At 43.6% G+C, this 16,926-nt stretch overlaps 2 protein-coding genes across 3 annotated transcripts in view; both read right to left on the reverse strand.

The window, feature by feature from the left end:
* vta1 (vesicle (multivesicular body) trafficking 1) overlaps positions 1-2,012 on the reverse strand; it is a 54,314-nt gene extending 52,302 nt beyond the window's left edge. For both annotated transcript variants that reach the window (XM_070848983.1, XM_070848982.1), the window contains exon 1: positions 1,832-2,012. In XM_070848983.1, the coding sequence (XP_070705084.1) occupies positions 1,832-1,922 (91 nt within the window). In that variant the 5' untranslated portion in view covers positions 1,923-2,012. The remainder of the gene's footprint in view (positions 1-1,831) is intronic.
* Positions 2,013-9,734: 7,722 nt separating this feature from the next.
* Positions 9,735-13,216, reverse strand: gje1a (gap junction protein epsilon 1a). Its single transcript, XM_070849882.1, has 4 exons — positions 13,178-13,216; positions 12,412-12,594; positions 10,990-11,187; positions 9,735-9,932 (listed from the first exon to the last, which is right to left on the reverse strand). The coding sequence occupies exons 1-4, from the start codon at positions 13,214-13,216 to the stop codon at positions 9,735-9,737; spliced, it is 618 nt and encodes a 205-aa protein (XP_070705983.1).
* Between the last annotated feature and the right edge of the window lie 3,710 nt (positions 13,217-16,926).

Genomic DNA, 16,926 nt, shown 5'->3' on the forward strand with positions numbered 1-16,926 from the left:
TATTTTCTCATGACGGACGGTCTCTCCTCAGGAAATTGTTCAGCGCAGGAGAAAAGCCGCCGGACGATGGAACATCCCGTCTCATGATCAATTCAGTTAGAAGATGACAGCTTAAACAACAGTTGCACTTATTAAATACAAGGCATACGTAGTGTGAAGTGACACCTCTGCTCTGTGTCTCTGCCTGATGCTTTTCTATTTCATTAAAGTGTTTTTTATGATATTAACAGAGGTGATAAGCATAAAGAAATAGTTTCTGTTTTAAAAAAGGCTCAGCAATTTCCTTAAACAGCTGCTTACGTTAGTTTTTGATGAAACACAGCATTTATCAGGGACTATATTCAGCGGCGGATGAATCTACATTTGGTGCTATAGTGGGTCAAAGTAAACTACAGTGTGTGATCATGGGAATCATCATGTGTCCTTAATGGAGCTCTGTGGCCCAGACACACGAGCTACAGTACATCAGGCGACATATAAAATAATAAGAATAATAAGCTACAGGAACTGCCACCAGACGCTATGAGAGCTGCTATGTGTGTTAGCAGCTGTGTCGCTAGCCAGCTAATGCAACATAACTCTGTCTAACATGCTAACGTTAGCTCTATCGTTTAATTAAAGCCCCCCAGTTTTTGCCGGCTCCTGGTGATGTTTGGCTAACGTTATCTCCTTTCTTGCTGTCACAGTAATATCTGCATGTTTCCTTCTCACAAGAGGTTCATTTCACACCAAGACTTCTTGCATTGACTCCGTCCACTTTGACTTTCTAGCTAGCTAGCTAACTCCGACAATAACGCTCTCAAGTAACGCTAAAGGATGATGATGTGAGTGGACACTGGTGAGTAAAACAACGATGAAGCTAGCACTCACGCTACGTTCACACTACGAGCGACAAAGCTACAAAACAGCCATGTGTGGTAGCTGCATTCACTCTGAGGGTGGTCACTGTCACGTGTACCCATTCATTTACAATGATCTTTGAGGGCTAGTAAGCAACACACAGAAGCTAACGTTAGCTAGCATGGTGTCAGCATTGTGATTTAAACATGTTTTAAACACGCTTCATGAGCGCAGCGGGCTGCTGCCCTCTGCAGAAACACATTTGTTGTCAGTGTCTGTAAATAAAGTGGTTAAATAGCTCAAAAAAAGAGAAAACCTTATGATTGGCTCACGCTGCACTGAGTCATCAGGGTCACCTGATGACGCTGCACTGAAAATGACTCATGGTGACACAGCATGAGGCAGGAAGGCAGCAGACTTCAGCCTGAAACTTCAGCCAGTTAAAGCACTGCTCCTAAACTTTTCAACATTTAATCCTTTAAGTACAATGACAGAAAGGGTTTTGCAGGAACGTGTGTTCATGTTTTAACAGCACCTGTGTCACACAGGTAAAGACAGCACCTGGCTGCAGACAGTCTGCTGTCTCACATGAAACTAATCAAACTGAGTTTCCCTCCTCGGAGCAGTCACACAGCAGGTCTAAACAGGGTCTGGGTGGAGCCGTCCCTCTGCGGACACTCAGGACTGTCTGCCAGGAAGCAGCCAGGTGTGCTCACCTGCTGCTCCCAGAGAGCTCCAGGGGTCCGGGCGGAGAGGAAACGTTAGCCGGCTAATGAAGTTTGAAGTGGCAGAGCTAACAACACCAGACTGTTTACTAGCTAATGTTAAAGCACAGGTTGGTTTAAACTCGCGGCCTGGTGACTGGTTAATGATCTGGAACAGTTACCTGTGACCTGATTATGTCCGGAGTCCCAGCTGACATGAAAGTTAGAAGCTAAAGCTGGGATGCTAACAGTAGCTCCGGCTAACATTAGCCAGCATTCCTACTTACAGTAGTAAGCCACGACCGGGTCCCGGTTCTCATGCTCCTGCGCGGTCCGCAGGTGGTGCTGGATGGCCTTGAGCTGGGCAGGTAAAGCCATGTCGGTTCAAACACTGTCCGGGAGACAAAAACACATCAGTGACAGTACAGCAGGCTCCCTGTTGTTGTTAGCAAGTGCTCCACTCACTTCCGCGTGTGCAGCCAATAGGAGCGGCCTCTGGGGCGGGACTGATGACGTAACCAGCTGCTCTTCCTGGACTTTTTTTAATGGATGAATGAAGTTTTTATCTCTTATTTTATCTTCATGTTTATTTTCTTTCCTTTAGTTTCTGTATTATACATAATTCTCCATTTACTGTCTATGTGCATGCTACAGCATACATTTATGTTGTAGTGTTAATGTGATGTTGAAAAAAGACAGGTGGAGACAGGTGTTTTGTCTTTATTTATGTACTGATATATACTGGGGGAAATATCTGGTAAAACGTAATGATATCAATAATAATGATAAGAAGAATAATGATAAAATGTATTCATGATCAGTTTTCTTCTTCCTAGGTTACATGGTAAACAAATAAAGTAAAATCACATTCAACTTACAACAAAAAACATTATGGTCTATGTACAATACAAATATGTGAATATGTATAAGAATAGGTTTAAAAAAGACCAAAATACTACACAATACATAACAATAATAATAATATATATAAGATATGAAATAATAATAATGACATAAAGTGCTGAGAGAGGCTACTTTGTGGAAAAATACTTGTAATACAAACTGCGTACATTAAGGATGACAAAATATGTCATCATACAATTGATTTATGTAAAAAGCCGGGCTGAGACGTGTACTTCACCACAAACTGCTGAGACTGGACATAATATCAGTCTGGTGGAAGTAAAGTGGATTTGTTCAGTGTGCTGCCTGAATGAGAGAGAAATGAATTTCATTTCTGTGCTGAGCAACATTTTCTTTAGTAGGATAGAGACAAATATTGAGTTTGTAAATTTGGAGGATACAAAAGTGAGCTGCTTGTTCATATGTTAAACATTCAGATCAGCCAGTTACCTGGTCAGAAAAAAGCTCTTCTTCAGGATGAACTGTAGGTATGTGCAGTTCTCGTCAGCCGACTATTTATCTTAACGGACTTACTTTACATTGCGGTGATCTTTTTTTTCTTACTTACTGGAAGATGTGGGTTTTCTAAAGTGACCGTATCCTGTAATTTCAGGCCAGGCCAGATGAGGCACAACACGGAAATAAAGATACACTAACTCACTATTAAAAAAATAGATAGAAATGAACTGTGAGGTCAAAAGCACATCGTGTGAGGACAGCGAATGAATTCTGATCAGACGCAGCAGCAGAAGTGGACTTTGGATCACACAGGGTTGTTTTTAAAATTCCACTCAGGATATTCAGGCCAAGAGAAAACCTTGAGCCCAACAACAGAGTCTGCAGTGAGGCGCAGCGGCCAAAACATATTCACAATAAACAAAATAAAGACATACTGAACACAGCAAATCACAAATTGCACAAAATTGCATTTCCCAGAAAGTGGGTGGGCCTGAGGCAGAAAGGTCGTCTGTTATAGTTAGGAGAGTTTATGGCCTGCGGTAAAACGGAGAGCTTCGATCTGTTTGGTTGAGCTTGTGGTGGAGCGAACCTGTGACCTGAGAGGCTCAACAAAGGAAAGACTAGAACGGTTTGATGCTGTCTGGGCTTTTCATGAAGACTCATATTTAACGGCCTGTCTCCTGCAGCTTTCACTGGTCCAAACCATGGTGGGAAACTTTGTTGTATGTTTGTACGTGGGCCGTTTAGGTTCACAGTGCCCAGTTTCTACTGAACCGCAGTGTGGAAACAAAAGTCACATTAAGTCAGTTGTGGTTGGAGGTTTGGGAGAATCCACAGGCTGATGGATGGACGATAACTCAGATCCAAGCCCACCCACTTTAGACTTTGGCCCCCACCATACCAGAGTCCGACCCTTCCTTTGGTGATGGGATCAGTGGAGCTGAGCTGATGTTGGCTGTGTTCTGCCAGAGCTGCTAGATGTTACACAGACAAAGAGAGGCTGCATCCAAACCCCACACCAGGGTGTAGGTTTGCTTCTAGAAGACACAATAATGCTAAATTATTTTTCCTAGGATGGCAAAGGAAGGTCCCACCCATTGAACCGCTGACTGGGTCACATTTTGAGGCCTTAAGTTTGGTATTTTTTTCATCATCTGAGGTTTTTGGAGCTGGAGGTGCTGCTCATTCTGCAAAGACCACCTCTGATTGGTTAGGTTTATGCATGCTCGTCCTCTGATTGGTTCATCACAAGGTAGCTCCGCCCTAAAGTCCCCCCATCTTCCTGGTCTATTTTCCTCTAAATGGGACCATAATTTGCTAAATGAACATCCTGCTGTGCTGAAGAAGACTGTAAACTAGAGACTGAGAGCAGAAACTCATCAGGAAAATCATTTCCTCATTGACTTCCATCCAATCAGACTTCCGTTTGGAGCCAGTGGAGTCGCCCCCTGCTGGCTTCACTGCTCAGACTCTTGTATTTCTGTTTTATTCTACAGATGCTCAGCTGAGGGTTTCGTGTGAATGAATCCTTTGCAGCGTTACCGCTCACATGAAGGGAAGGCCTTACTGTGCACATCGACCATCTCTGTCTGTTGTGGGAAGCAGGAGACCCTGAACACACATCTTGTATAAGCTGCCAATGTCAGAGCCATTCAGAAACATCCACTGAGTTGAGTTACACCGGAAAGAAGCTGCATTCATATCCATGGAAACCGACGAACCGAGTCCCATCTCGGAGCTAATTTTATCCCCTCGTGGCCCAGTGCCCCCACAGAGGGTGGACATTTGGACTTATTAGAGAGAAAGAGACCATGCTGAGGAAGTCAGGAAGTGTGCCTCCTTCCTTTCACCTTCACTAACTTCGTGTCCTCTCTTTGCCCTCTGCCAAGCTTGTTTGGTGTAAAGCACTATATAAATTAATGTAATTTGATTTATGAGACCTGTCAGTTAAAACGGGGCTGGGCTTTGTTTACTGCCGAGCAGCGGTAGACATACAGTACGTACCCACTGACATGTTCCTGTGTCTCCATCCATTTATCTAATCTTCTGTGTATGAATGGGGCCATTTGTACAGTGACACTTAGTGATTAATTGATAACTCATGTACAGCCACATGTAATCTGACTTCTAACTTGTTTGATTTCTTTTTTTGAGAGATTGATAAAATGCCCATAAAATGATAAAATGGCCTGCACAATTTCTTAGAATTAAGGTGTCAAAAATCTCTTATCTCATCCTCAAAGACGGTGAAATTATAATGAGAAAAGCACAAAATCAGCACATTTATGAGTATGTATACATGTTTTTGCTAAATAAACAACTTAAATGATTCATTGATCATTAAAATTGGTGTCTATTGCCCATCACTGGACTTATCAGTTGTTTGAACTCTAAACTTACGTAATCTTACAATAATTAATCTTTATTAAGAAGACATAACAAGAAGACATTAATGCTGAAAAATCTTTAGCTTGAGACATCTTAAGCTTTACTTTGTCAGCTCCTGCTGAACTTGTTGCTTGTACATGCTTTGTTGCTGTAATTACCATAATAACACGATAATACTATATAAAAATACCATAATACTAACTAAACAAAGCACAATATGCAAAATAATGTGATGTAATGATGATTGATGACTGCTCAGTCAGTAACTCAATCAAAAATGACACAAAGACAATTGTAAGACATTTTTAATCAATCATCTCAAGACAAAACAAATAGGAGAATAACTGGTCACCTAAACAGTAGAACTTTTGTTTCAATATGTATGCGTTGGTCATAAAGTGAGCCTCTTTTTCTTTGACATAGCTGTGAGGTCAGTGACAAACTGAGTTCAGTACAGACACAGACAACAATTGATGAAAAATAAAATGAGTCCGAGCTCCATTTTCACAACTAACCCGTAACAACATTCGTAAAAATCAAAGATATAAAAATGAAAGATGAATTTTCAATGCATCGTAGTTGATGAGTTTCCACAAATGACCCTGATATTGGTGGTCAAAAGAAGCATCAAGACATGTTAGAGATGCACTGGCTGATTGTGTAAATAGTTCAGTACCCCCAAAATCTTTTAGGGACACTACTTCAAAAATCACCGGGTGCATCTTTAAGTTCTTCATAAGACAAAAAAAAATTCAATCTCTACAGTTATTCACCAGAATCTTATCACTATCTTGTGAAAATACACCATCTGCTTTCCAAGTTACTAACTAGAAGTCAATCATTCTAAGACACTTAATCACAGCTTTATGTACAAATCTGGATAAGTTCTTTACCAAGACTAGCCTGGAGGTTTAAACCTGTGGAATCATTTGTATTATGAGCCAAAGAATAAAACCTGAACCTTGGTAAACTTCAACAGAATACTACCACTGTGTAAGGGCTTCGTCAGTTACTGTAAATGGTGGCTTTTGACCTATTTAGTCAAAAGTATTGATGCTAATAGCACTAGCATCGCGGCCTAGTCCCAGTGGAATAGGTAATGCTACTGGTGACTACTTGTAAGGCTAATTGGCAAACAACTGTAGCTGGCAAGCTAGCCGCTAGCTAGCTAGGGGGGACTGCGCATTTCTCCGACAGCTCCTTATTCTGAGACCCCAATGGTCCGAAAAATGTTCATTATCCTGAAAACACACACACTCACTTTGCAGTGGTTAGTTCAATGACTGCCGGCTCTGTCTGAGGTCTGAGTCTGAGGGGGTTTTACCCTTGATTGGCTGTCTGTCTGGCTATCGCAGACAAATTCCCAATGTCGGAATAAAATCACAAGAGTTCGTTGCCCTGTTCGTTAGCTGTGAGGTTACACTGCTGCTGTTGCTGTTGATAACTTAAGGTTAGGGTTAGATAATAGAAAAATTAGCTTTTGGTCGAATGGAGCGTTTTTCAACTATATGGAGTTTCAGAATAATGGGACATCGGACCAGTGGTACGGCAGCCCTGCTGGCCAGCTAAGCAGACTAGTCAGTCACAGTAGCTCTCCATGCAAGATGGCTTCCTAACCGAAGTTAACAATCTGGCTAGCTTGGTTGCTAACCGGCCAATCCATCAGAAATATTTGTGCCATCGACTTTTGTGTCATAATTGTGAGCAAACAGTGGCTCTTACTCCAGCAGAGCAGGGCGATGTAACACAGCTGATAAGCTACTAGGCTTCCTCTGTTTTCTCAAAGGTAAGTCTGAGAAGATGGTTTGCTATCTGTCAACTGTGCAAATGCACATTTGTCAAAGTTGAGTGGTTTGTACGTGGTGAATAGATGGAGGATTGAGGTGATGCTCTTTTAAAAGCTGCTGTCTAAACACAGTGTGGCGACAGGGCAGGTGATCAGTGAAGTGACTGTCTAACATCCCAAAAGTCTGCTGCCACATTCCTCCCAAAATAAGTTTACTGAGCAGCTCTGTGACTGAGACGTCGAGGTTACAGGAGATGTTACGCAGGACTGATCCGCAGTGTGATGATCTTGGATCAGTGCTGTAGTTCCACCGAATGGCCCCAGGTTTTGCTGAACCCATTGACGTGCTCCTACTTGGTCACGGATGTGAAATTTCAAGGCCTAAGTCTTGGTGGCAGAACTTTTAGAGGCAAACTTTAAAACCGTCCTCCACTAACGGATACCAGAACGCAGACGAACCCAAACCACAGGAGTCACAAACCTGTTTCAAATCTTTAAAAGGATTTGAAATAAGGGTTTGATCCACTTTTGTCTGGTAATGCAATTTTGTACCTGAGATGATAAACAGATTGCTGAAAACTTCATAACAAAAGTTGGATGGATGTCTGATTAAAAAAAACATTACAAAACATGAGAGGTAATCATTTTCGAAATACATCGACAGAGACACCGAAGGCAAAATTACACAAAGTATTATGTGTAATACTACAAGCTAGGTAAAGGTGATGTGAAGTGAGTGGGGGGTCGGGGCCACCTTTGATGAGTCCCACCACGGTAGAGGAGACATGGTTGACAATCAGACATGGACAGAAGCTCAACCATCGTTTCAAATATGTCTGGACTGAATGAGCACTTAGTTTCGCTTTTCAGCCTTCAAATGAATAGTTATTACATTTTGTATGCGACCATTAGAGCAATGAAACTGTGAGAACACCAAATGTTTGCTGATTTTGTCCATGTCCATTTCTGCTAAGAACTACACTCCACGCTGAGACCTCATCAGTCTCACCTCGGATTCTGGGACATCCAGTCTGTTTGTATGATTGTTTCTAAAAACCTAAGCACAAAAATCGTGCTGCATTTCTTCTTCCTGGCAGTTAATGTTATTTCAGATACAGATGCAACTTGTAGAACTTAGTTATACTTTAAATATTTTCATTCCAACACATTTTATACCCAAATTTAAGTCAATGATTCTTCAGACTATAGAATTTCAAAATCTAACTCAGGAAGTGTTTCCCTGCTTTTTTTTTTTTTAGATTATGTCAACTCTTGTTATGCTAATTTAGCATCTTTGAGGAAAACTTTACCCTCAAAGAATAAAACACTACATTTCACCCATTTTCAAAGACGCATCACCGTTAAACACATCAGTGTTGTTGTGATGCTCTTACATGCCATAGAAGTAAACCGAGCCATTAGTTTTAGCCTTTTCTGGCCCATGAGGTTGGCGGCCTATTTCAGACCACCTTTCTCTATTCTACACATCAAGTTAAAGGTTGTTTAAGACCCACCAAGTGAAAACAGATATTTTAAACTATCTTAAGGTAGACAACCCCATCAAAAGTCCACAACAAAGTTGTGGTGCTCATGTTGATGGAAGTAAAGGTCAGACCAGGCTGGAAGCAATAACAGACACATATTGGAAGCGATAACTGTCACACATTGAAGTGTCAGGAGCAATGGCACCTGCAGTTCACTTGCCCATGGGTAAGATTACTTGATCACAGTTTCTTAAGAGTGACACCAGTGAAGTGAAAATCCATTCAGCTCTATAGTCTGCCTGTCGTGTCTGATCAGCAACGGGACGACAAGCTGGACTACAGTGTTTATCTGCACTTTTATACAAAATGATGTGACTAGCTTAATTATTTGCATTGTATCCTGTGTTTGCTTTCTGCAACTTTAGAAATCTCCTGAAATAGAGCTGTTTAGGTCCATTGTTGTGCAGTCTTTAAGTGAGCAAAGTCCAGAGTTGCATGAAGTTGGTTCGAAGAACCTCGATGCGTTTAGTGCACACCAGGCCATTGAGCAAAAGGCAAAAATGTGTGTAGTTAATGCTTCCAGGGTGTTTGTTTCATAAGAGTTTAAGATCTGAGGTACAACTCCAAGACAAGGGTTTCCGCCACCCTCAAGAACCCTCTAGTCCGACCACAGTCACAGGTTTTAGTAGCACCCTGAAGATGACGTCTGTCTTTCAGCCGTCTCGGAAAAAAGAAAACCAGAACTCTTCCTATCCCATCCCCCAACAGTTCAGAGTCAGAGGTGCATATTCTCTGGCCATCACGTCCACACATGACCCTTGGACACAGCCAGTACAGACCCACTGATATCTGAAATACGACTAGGGATGATCTCTCTATAGTTAAAGGCAAAAACACCTAGAGAATATTTCAGACTTGCCAGCTATGACATTGTTGCACACTGTCAGTTTCGTGGTGCAAGTCACTCACGATGGACCACAGGTGAGGTTTTGCTCTTACATTAGCTTCCTGTTTGATAGAAGTCCAGCAGTAGCTACCCAAGAGCCCGATAAAAACTGGCAGAAATGGTTTCATATATTTTCACCCTTGGTTATTTTATGTGTGTGTGTGTGTGTGTGTGTGTGTGTGTGTGTGTGTGTGTGTGTGTGTGTGCGCGCGTGTGTGTGCGTGTCATTGGTTGCTGAGATAACCAAGCCGTCGGCAGAGTATCTCAAATATCTCAGCAACACAGAGAAGTATGGTGATCACGGTGAAGGTGTACATGGCACTGAGGAAGATGGTTTTCTCAAAGTGTTCGGGCACCATGCACTTTGTCACATTAAAGGCCTTTTCCAAAGCACTGGCATCACACATGTACAGCGGGTGGACCTGGGGGGGGAAACAAGAAATGTGGTGGTAATACTTGAGAGCACTGATTGGACATTCCTTTAGTCTCTCTGATTAATACACTGGATAATGATCTCAGATTATGAAATGGTACTCTAGTTAAGTCGCCCATGCACATGCTGCCAAATGTTGGTACCTGGGTGACAGAATAAGCTACACGAGAGGGTGAGACGATGTTACTCTGCAGTTTGTTCAACACAGTAAGGCTCAAAAGTTTGGTTTCACTTTTCAAACTTGAGGCAGACGGCGTTTTCTGTGATACAAAACTGGCCAGAGCAACGTGTCTAACCTGAGGAAACACTCAAACACTAATCGTGTATCTAAAGCTGAGGAGGTTCTTCGGTTTGATGGCCAGATATCCAGGCCCCCCCGCAGCAGCATAAACACACCTGCAGCCACTGCCGAAGGAGTTGAACCTCCATGAAAGACCAAACTTTAAGGAAGGCCTGGACAAACGCTGCTTCTCTACTACATGATGCCTTCACTCAGCTCAGAACGGAGCCAACAGATTTGGATCTGAGCAAAGACAAATTTCCACACTTAGGATGTGGAACCAGACTATCTTATGTCTGATTCTCAGTCATCCAGGTCATAGTTATTCCTTAGGAGTTGAGCAAAAGTCAGCTGGACTTGTTGAAGGTACTTGATGACGTTTGATCCAAGCTTGGATGGGAGGCGAAACGTCTTCAAGTACCTTCAACAAGTCCAGTTGACTTTTGCTCCACTCCTGAGGAACAGGCTATCTTAACTGAAGTGAAACAACATTCAGTATTCTGAGGTTCTCTGTGATATTTATCTGCTTTGGAGCTTCTGTTTCATCTCATCAAGCGAAGCTGTTTGATGTGCTTGGACACCCAGTACAGCCATCAGGTATGACAAATGAGGAGGAGGTATGTAAGGACTTTCCTGGTGAAGGTTTAAGGTGTACTCTGCATGCCCATCCATCACCATGACCACGGCCATGAATATGGATGGATGGATGCATGAATAACTGTTCTACTGAGCTCATCCAGTTTGAAATCATTAGAAAGGTACAGACCTGGAAGCCAAAAAGGTGGCTCTGGAGCCAGAAGGCGATGACTTCCAGAATGATGCGTAGCAGAACAGAAATGATGTAGAAGACGGTGTAGATTGGTCGTTCGAGGATTTCTTCCTGGTCAATGTTCTTACAAGCTGCGTAGAGGTGGAACACGGCCCCAGGAACTAGCACTGTTACGAGTTGTAGAGCCCAGAAGACCTGGGGAGGGCACAGAGAAGGGAAGGGAGGAGTGAGAGAAGAGGATGTAGCGTGGAGGAATCCTCAAATATATGATGGAATAAAGCAAGAGAGAAGACAACACTACGTGGACTGTGTCAGTGACGGAAAGAAGTTCTGGGCTTTGAGAGATTAAAAGGAAGGAGAGGAGGTCAGGGAGGGAGAGATGGAAGAAGAATAAATAAGGAAAAGGAATATTTCTACATTCATTTTTCATCAGCTGACACATTGGGTTCAAATTGGTCATCCAAATGGTGCTTGTTAATAAAATATGGAACCTGTGTCTTTTGTGACTGAAGGTCCTGAATGTTTCAAACACCATCACGCTGCTCTCAGCCTGTGAGTGTGACATCACCAGTTTACCTCACCTATGACCACATCTTATGGTCTGCAGTAGAATTCGTCCAATCATACGAAGAGGAAGATTCTCATTTCTTTACGCTAACTACGTTCTTTTCTCATTTTATTTTGTCTTGCTAAGTCAGGAGCACATGTGACGTTATGGGTCTGAAACAGACACAACCAACACAAACTAGTCTGAGTTATAACTCCTAACTCGTCTGTAGCTTATTTTGGTATAAGTTTGCTTAGTTGTATATAAAACTAGACGTTAAAGAAGTAAAACCAGTAGGCCACAGCACCAAGAAACGTACTGATGTGTTTGATTTTGTTAAGTTTTAGTTTGGTTTAGTTTTATTTAACTCATTCAAAGTGATTTTGAGTTTAGTTGTACCTGCAGTGCTCTAAAGCTACAGCTAGCTTAGCTTATCTTACTGCGTTTGGTAACAGAGGAGCTGTATCTTTTGGTACAACTGAACTGTACTGTAGCATTTAACATGAACACATAATGCAAATATTTTGGACCCCTTAAAGATCTTTTTCTTTTTTTAATCGACACCAAGATGTGCACTGACTTTACAGATAAGCCTGTCAGCGCCCCCTGGAGGACAAGCTATGTAACTGCACCACTGTCTAAATTACACTTGTTACTAATGTCAGCACAGAGGAGCTCCAACAGGCACTTTAGCTCGTCTTATTTCAGCAGTGTTACCTCGGCTAGGAGGTGGACGGGTGTAGCGTGGGCCCAGGAAGAACCCATCAAGTTTTAGATCTGGATTAGTCTGGATCCGAAACATGATTAAGTGATGATACTGACCACAGGGAGGAAGGTGCGGTACAGCTCTGGTCAGTGTAGTTCGGTCCTACCTGAGGTGTTATGGGTCTGAACTGGTTGTAACAGTACAGGTTGAGTTCCCGGCGATCAGGGTCGCAGCTGAAGTGCAGAGCCTCATTTCCATAGACGGCGAAGCCAAGAACGCCCAGGAAGAACATCCGCACCGAGCCGAAGAACAAGGTGTGGAACTGGCCTATCACCGTAGGAGGCCTGAGCTGGAACACACACACACACACACACACACACACACACATAGACACAATTACACAATGCAACACACACACACAGTAATGCAGGAGCACAGACACTCGTGTGATGTGTACAAACAAGCATTCATATTTTCATGGCACAAACACACAAACGTGCATGGGCACACACACACACACACACACACACACACACACAGTTGGGGACAAAGAGAAAACAGCTTTTGTCAGCCAGATAAATGCAGCTGCAACAGAGGATCACTGAGGCCCTGAGCTCTGAGGGCTAAAACAAAACCCATTGAGATGAAACATTTCCCATCTCCTGTCTCGACCTGCTCTGTTCTCACACTGACACTGAGAAAAAAGGCCAACGTGACGCTCTCACAAAGCAAAGAGCCTTGTGGCTTACAAGTACTTGGCAACACGAAGATGTAGGTAAAAAGATTAAAGAGCTGAGAACGAGAACACATCGATGTCTTTTTGTTTTCAGCCTGGAGGGGCAGAGCTGTTCCACGTCGCTCCTCCGTGACTGTCAAACCCTGAAAGACAAAAGGTGTCATCGAGGAACGGTCGGCCTTCGCGATCCACTTACGCATCCTTCGTAGAAGTTTTTGATGTAGTTTAAAGACATGGTTTGCCCGTCGGTCTCCCCAGTTTAGGTCCAGGGCTGCTCTGGGCCCTCATGGCCGGTTTGCTGCTGGCACCAGTTAAAGGCCACCAACAGTAGGGCTTCAAAATCTCCAACTGACCTCTCTCCCTCTCTCTCTCTTTCCCCCGAAAGCCCATGTCAATGCATATTTTTTTTGCCTTTTATCCCTCCATCAATTGACTCACTCAGTAGAAAAAGGACAACAGAGACAGAGGGGCCAACAATGGCCTGGGAGGGCATGTGGTCCCTGCATTATAATCCCTATAGAACTATGTCAGCGAAAAAACACAACCTCCTGTCACACACAATGCAGAGCGAGAGATGGCAAACATGCAACAAAAATACAAAGCACCCCGCAGGGTAAAGGAGCTCACATGAACTTAATGGCTTTTTTTAAACGGCATTTTAAAAGACCGTTGGCTTCATCTTGAAAAGCACTCGTTAAGACTGGATCATTGTGATAACGTCTGACTTTAAATGTGATCAAATCAATGAATTCAAACCATTTCTAGTAATTTTGACACAAAGCTTCCTTTGTGGTCGTGTGGCGTTGCCGTAAGTGGAGACATGACTAAATCACATCAGAAAAGTATAAAGTCAAAAACAAGAGTGATGACAACACACCCTGCACTGCAAATACTTCTGGAAGAGCATTGATGGAGCTGCTGTTGTCCCAAATACAGTCCCTTGGCGAGCTACGAGCGACCAGCCACCAACACAGATCAAAATTCAAATTCCAAAAGCCAAAACTGGACAAAGTGAAATAAAATGGAAGTCCACACACCAACCGTAATCCAGGCGGCGTGTTGTTCATTCCCCCCTCTTTTTTCCACTCAGGGATCCTAAACTCATGCCAGTTGCGGGACCTTGCGGGACAGAGAGCGGAGTCAAGCCACACGGGATCAACTTGGTCCACTTCCGGTCACAGCTTTCAAAATAAACACAGGCGCAGGGACAAGAAGGGCCTAGAAGAGAGATGACTGTCTGTGAGCAGGGAGGAGCAAGAGACACGAGAGACAAAGCAAGGCTAAAAAAATAACCATTCCTGTCATGTTCAAACGATGAAAAGGCAGAATAAAGCTGTGTTTATCAGAGAAGAACACCCCGTGTGAGTAAAAGGTTCATTATGATGCACTTTTTATCGAATCACTACTAAAAAAACAACTGAAAAAGGAAGAAGCTTGCAGATAAAGGCAAAAATGAAATAATATTGATGTGTAACTCACATCATTTCTAACATGTTCTTTTATTTATATTTATATTTTTCTACTGTTGTTTATTGTGTCACTGCCTGTCTGCCTGCTGTGATATGTACATATGGAGGATCAATAAAGTCTATCTAATCTAATCTTACAGCAAATGACAGATTTAGGTTTCTGAGTATGAGTCAGCTGGAAGATGCTGAGGGCTCAAGTGGGGGGAGTATTCTCCACACACTGTCCAACTGCCACAGTATTGTCTTTGTGGGGGGTGGGGCTTTTATTTTGTAGGTCCGGTCCTAAGGTTTCCGGCGGGGCCTGCACTCACTGCGTCCCGCTTGACACAACACTGGCAGCCAAGTCCTGCTGGCTCGTTGGGGACCAACTGTGTGCGTAAAGGTGCCCGGACCCCCCCAGGCTCAGAGAGAGGAGCACCAGCACCGCGTGGCTGACAGGTCTGATCTGAGGTCAGTCAATGAGTGCAACTCTTCTCAGAGACCCAGCAAAGACCAGCTGAGTCTAAACCGCAGGAACAAGGAACCTTTGGAGGAACTCGGCGCGCCCCCACCTGGGACCAGGGTCTTTGGGGGGGTGGGCCTTGCAGCGCTGAACAGTTGTGATTGGTCAGGACTCCGGCTCTTCATGTCAGCCGCCATTTTTAAAAATCTGCAGCCACAAACCGCCTGCATTTGTTTCTTTGCTCACTGAGCTTCAGCCACAGCCGGACGCCCACCGGCCTGGACGCTGAATCCTCTTGGCTCTGTAGATCTGAGCCCAGCGGTGGAGGCAGGGCCTGTGAAGGTGGCTCAGTGCATCCAACGACCAAACCTGCTAACCTCCTCTAGACTTAACCAGATGTTATTGGCCACATGGATCTGACTGATTAATTACAAAGCTAATGTGTTCAGTCTTACAGCACTAGTTGATCTATTGGATGAATGAGTCTCCCCCGTGTCCTCTCACACCTCCTCCAGCACCGGCTAACACTCAGACCGCCACCTTTTAATCCGTCTCGTTCTCACACTGACACCTGACTAAATAGTTTCTGCTGCAAAAGTTTGTTCCCATCGTTAAAAAAAAAAAGACGCTTCAGTTGCTAAAAAGTTGATCTAATAACTTTTAAACTAAATATGTAAACCTCCATCAGGTTTAAGTGATCGAAGACGGCAGATTGTTTTATAGAAGTGAACACGCTGCCATCTGTGAGTGTGAGCAGCTAAAGGGAACTTTAAAGTCAGTTTGTGCTTACTGAAGCTCCACATGGAGATCTTGATCTTAAACCTCAAACAAAGTTTGAGAAATGCTAAAAAAAAAAAAAATCAAAGCCGAAAAACTTCACAAATCAGGATTCTACTTACCAAACTACTGCTTTTGGTTCAGATGGAGTGTTGGAGCTGCTGCGCTTCACTCCGAGTCTCTTTCTCCTAGTCAGAGGTAGCTTTCCAAATAAACGATGCTGTTTGAAACGGAGAAGATAACAGAATCTGAGCAGAGATGTGTTGGATGGCTGGTGTGGTTTCTTCCCCTGATAATGAGGGAAACCTTGAGGATTAGAGGATGCAGTGTTTGACACGTGTAGGAAACCTGGACATCTAATGATGCACTGAATTAATCCTCACAAAGTAAACTGCTGGGTTTTTGAGAGCAGGATCACGCAGGTGTTAGCGGGAGATAAGCCCATCAGTGAATCTTATCCCACTCTTCACGCTTCTTGTGGAATCCTGGATGTGTGTTCAGTCTCATTCGTCGCCCACCTGCAGCACAGTCACTGACCGGCTTTGGTGCAAAAGTCTTGAAAATGCATCTCAGTGTTTCTCAGGATCTGCTGGGGGACGTGAGGACGGCGTTCAATCACCACATTCAGAAGTAAAGGAGCTCCTCTTCTTCTGCTGTTGAGCTTTAAGGTGGTCTTCCTCCAGCGGTGCTGCCACCTACTGGACTGCAGTTTCCATGACGTGTGTGACAAGGTGCATGATGGGAATGTTCCTGACTGTGGCTCCACGTGTGAACGCTGACAATCACTACTGGTGCCTGAACCGTTAACAACAGTAATCTACCAGAAACCTTGTGTGAAAGAGACTTAAACTATTCTATAAACTCTCCTTTTAGCTCTGGTTTGGTCTCCACTAACTCCAGTGGAAGTCTCTGGCAGCTTCTGTCAGTCTGAGCTCTTTGCACAGATTTGAAGAAAACACATGCTGCTCATTTTCAGGATCAAACCTGTATTTGGGGTCCGAACAGAACATGTTTCCACATCGTAAAGTTCAAAAACCACGTTATGTTTCTCCGGCTGTGCAGCTCTGCTCTGATTGGTCAGAGCCTGAGCGGGCGCCGCCCTCGGCATTAGCCTAGCAGCATGCTAACGCTAAGTTCACCGCACAAAACACAAGAAGCCTCAAAGCTTCAGTCTGAGCAGAAGAACACACACACACGCACTCTGCTGCTCTGCTCCAGCCGTCCACAGCTCATTAGCAGAGCAGAGTTAGCCGCTAA

Source organism: Pempheris klunzingeri, chromosome 18 (genome assembly GCF_042242105.1).
Source record: "Pempheris klunzingeri isolate RE-2024b chromosome 18, fPemKlu1.hap1, whole genome shotgun sequence".
In the NCBI taxonomy this organism is placed as follows: Eukaryota; Metazoa; Chordata; class Actinopteri; order Acropomatiformes; family Pempheridae; genus Pempheris; species Pempheris klunzingeri.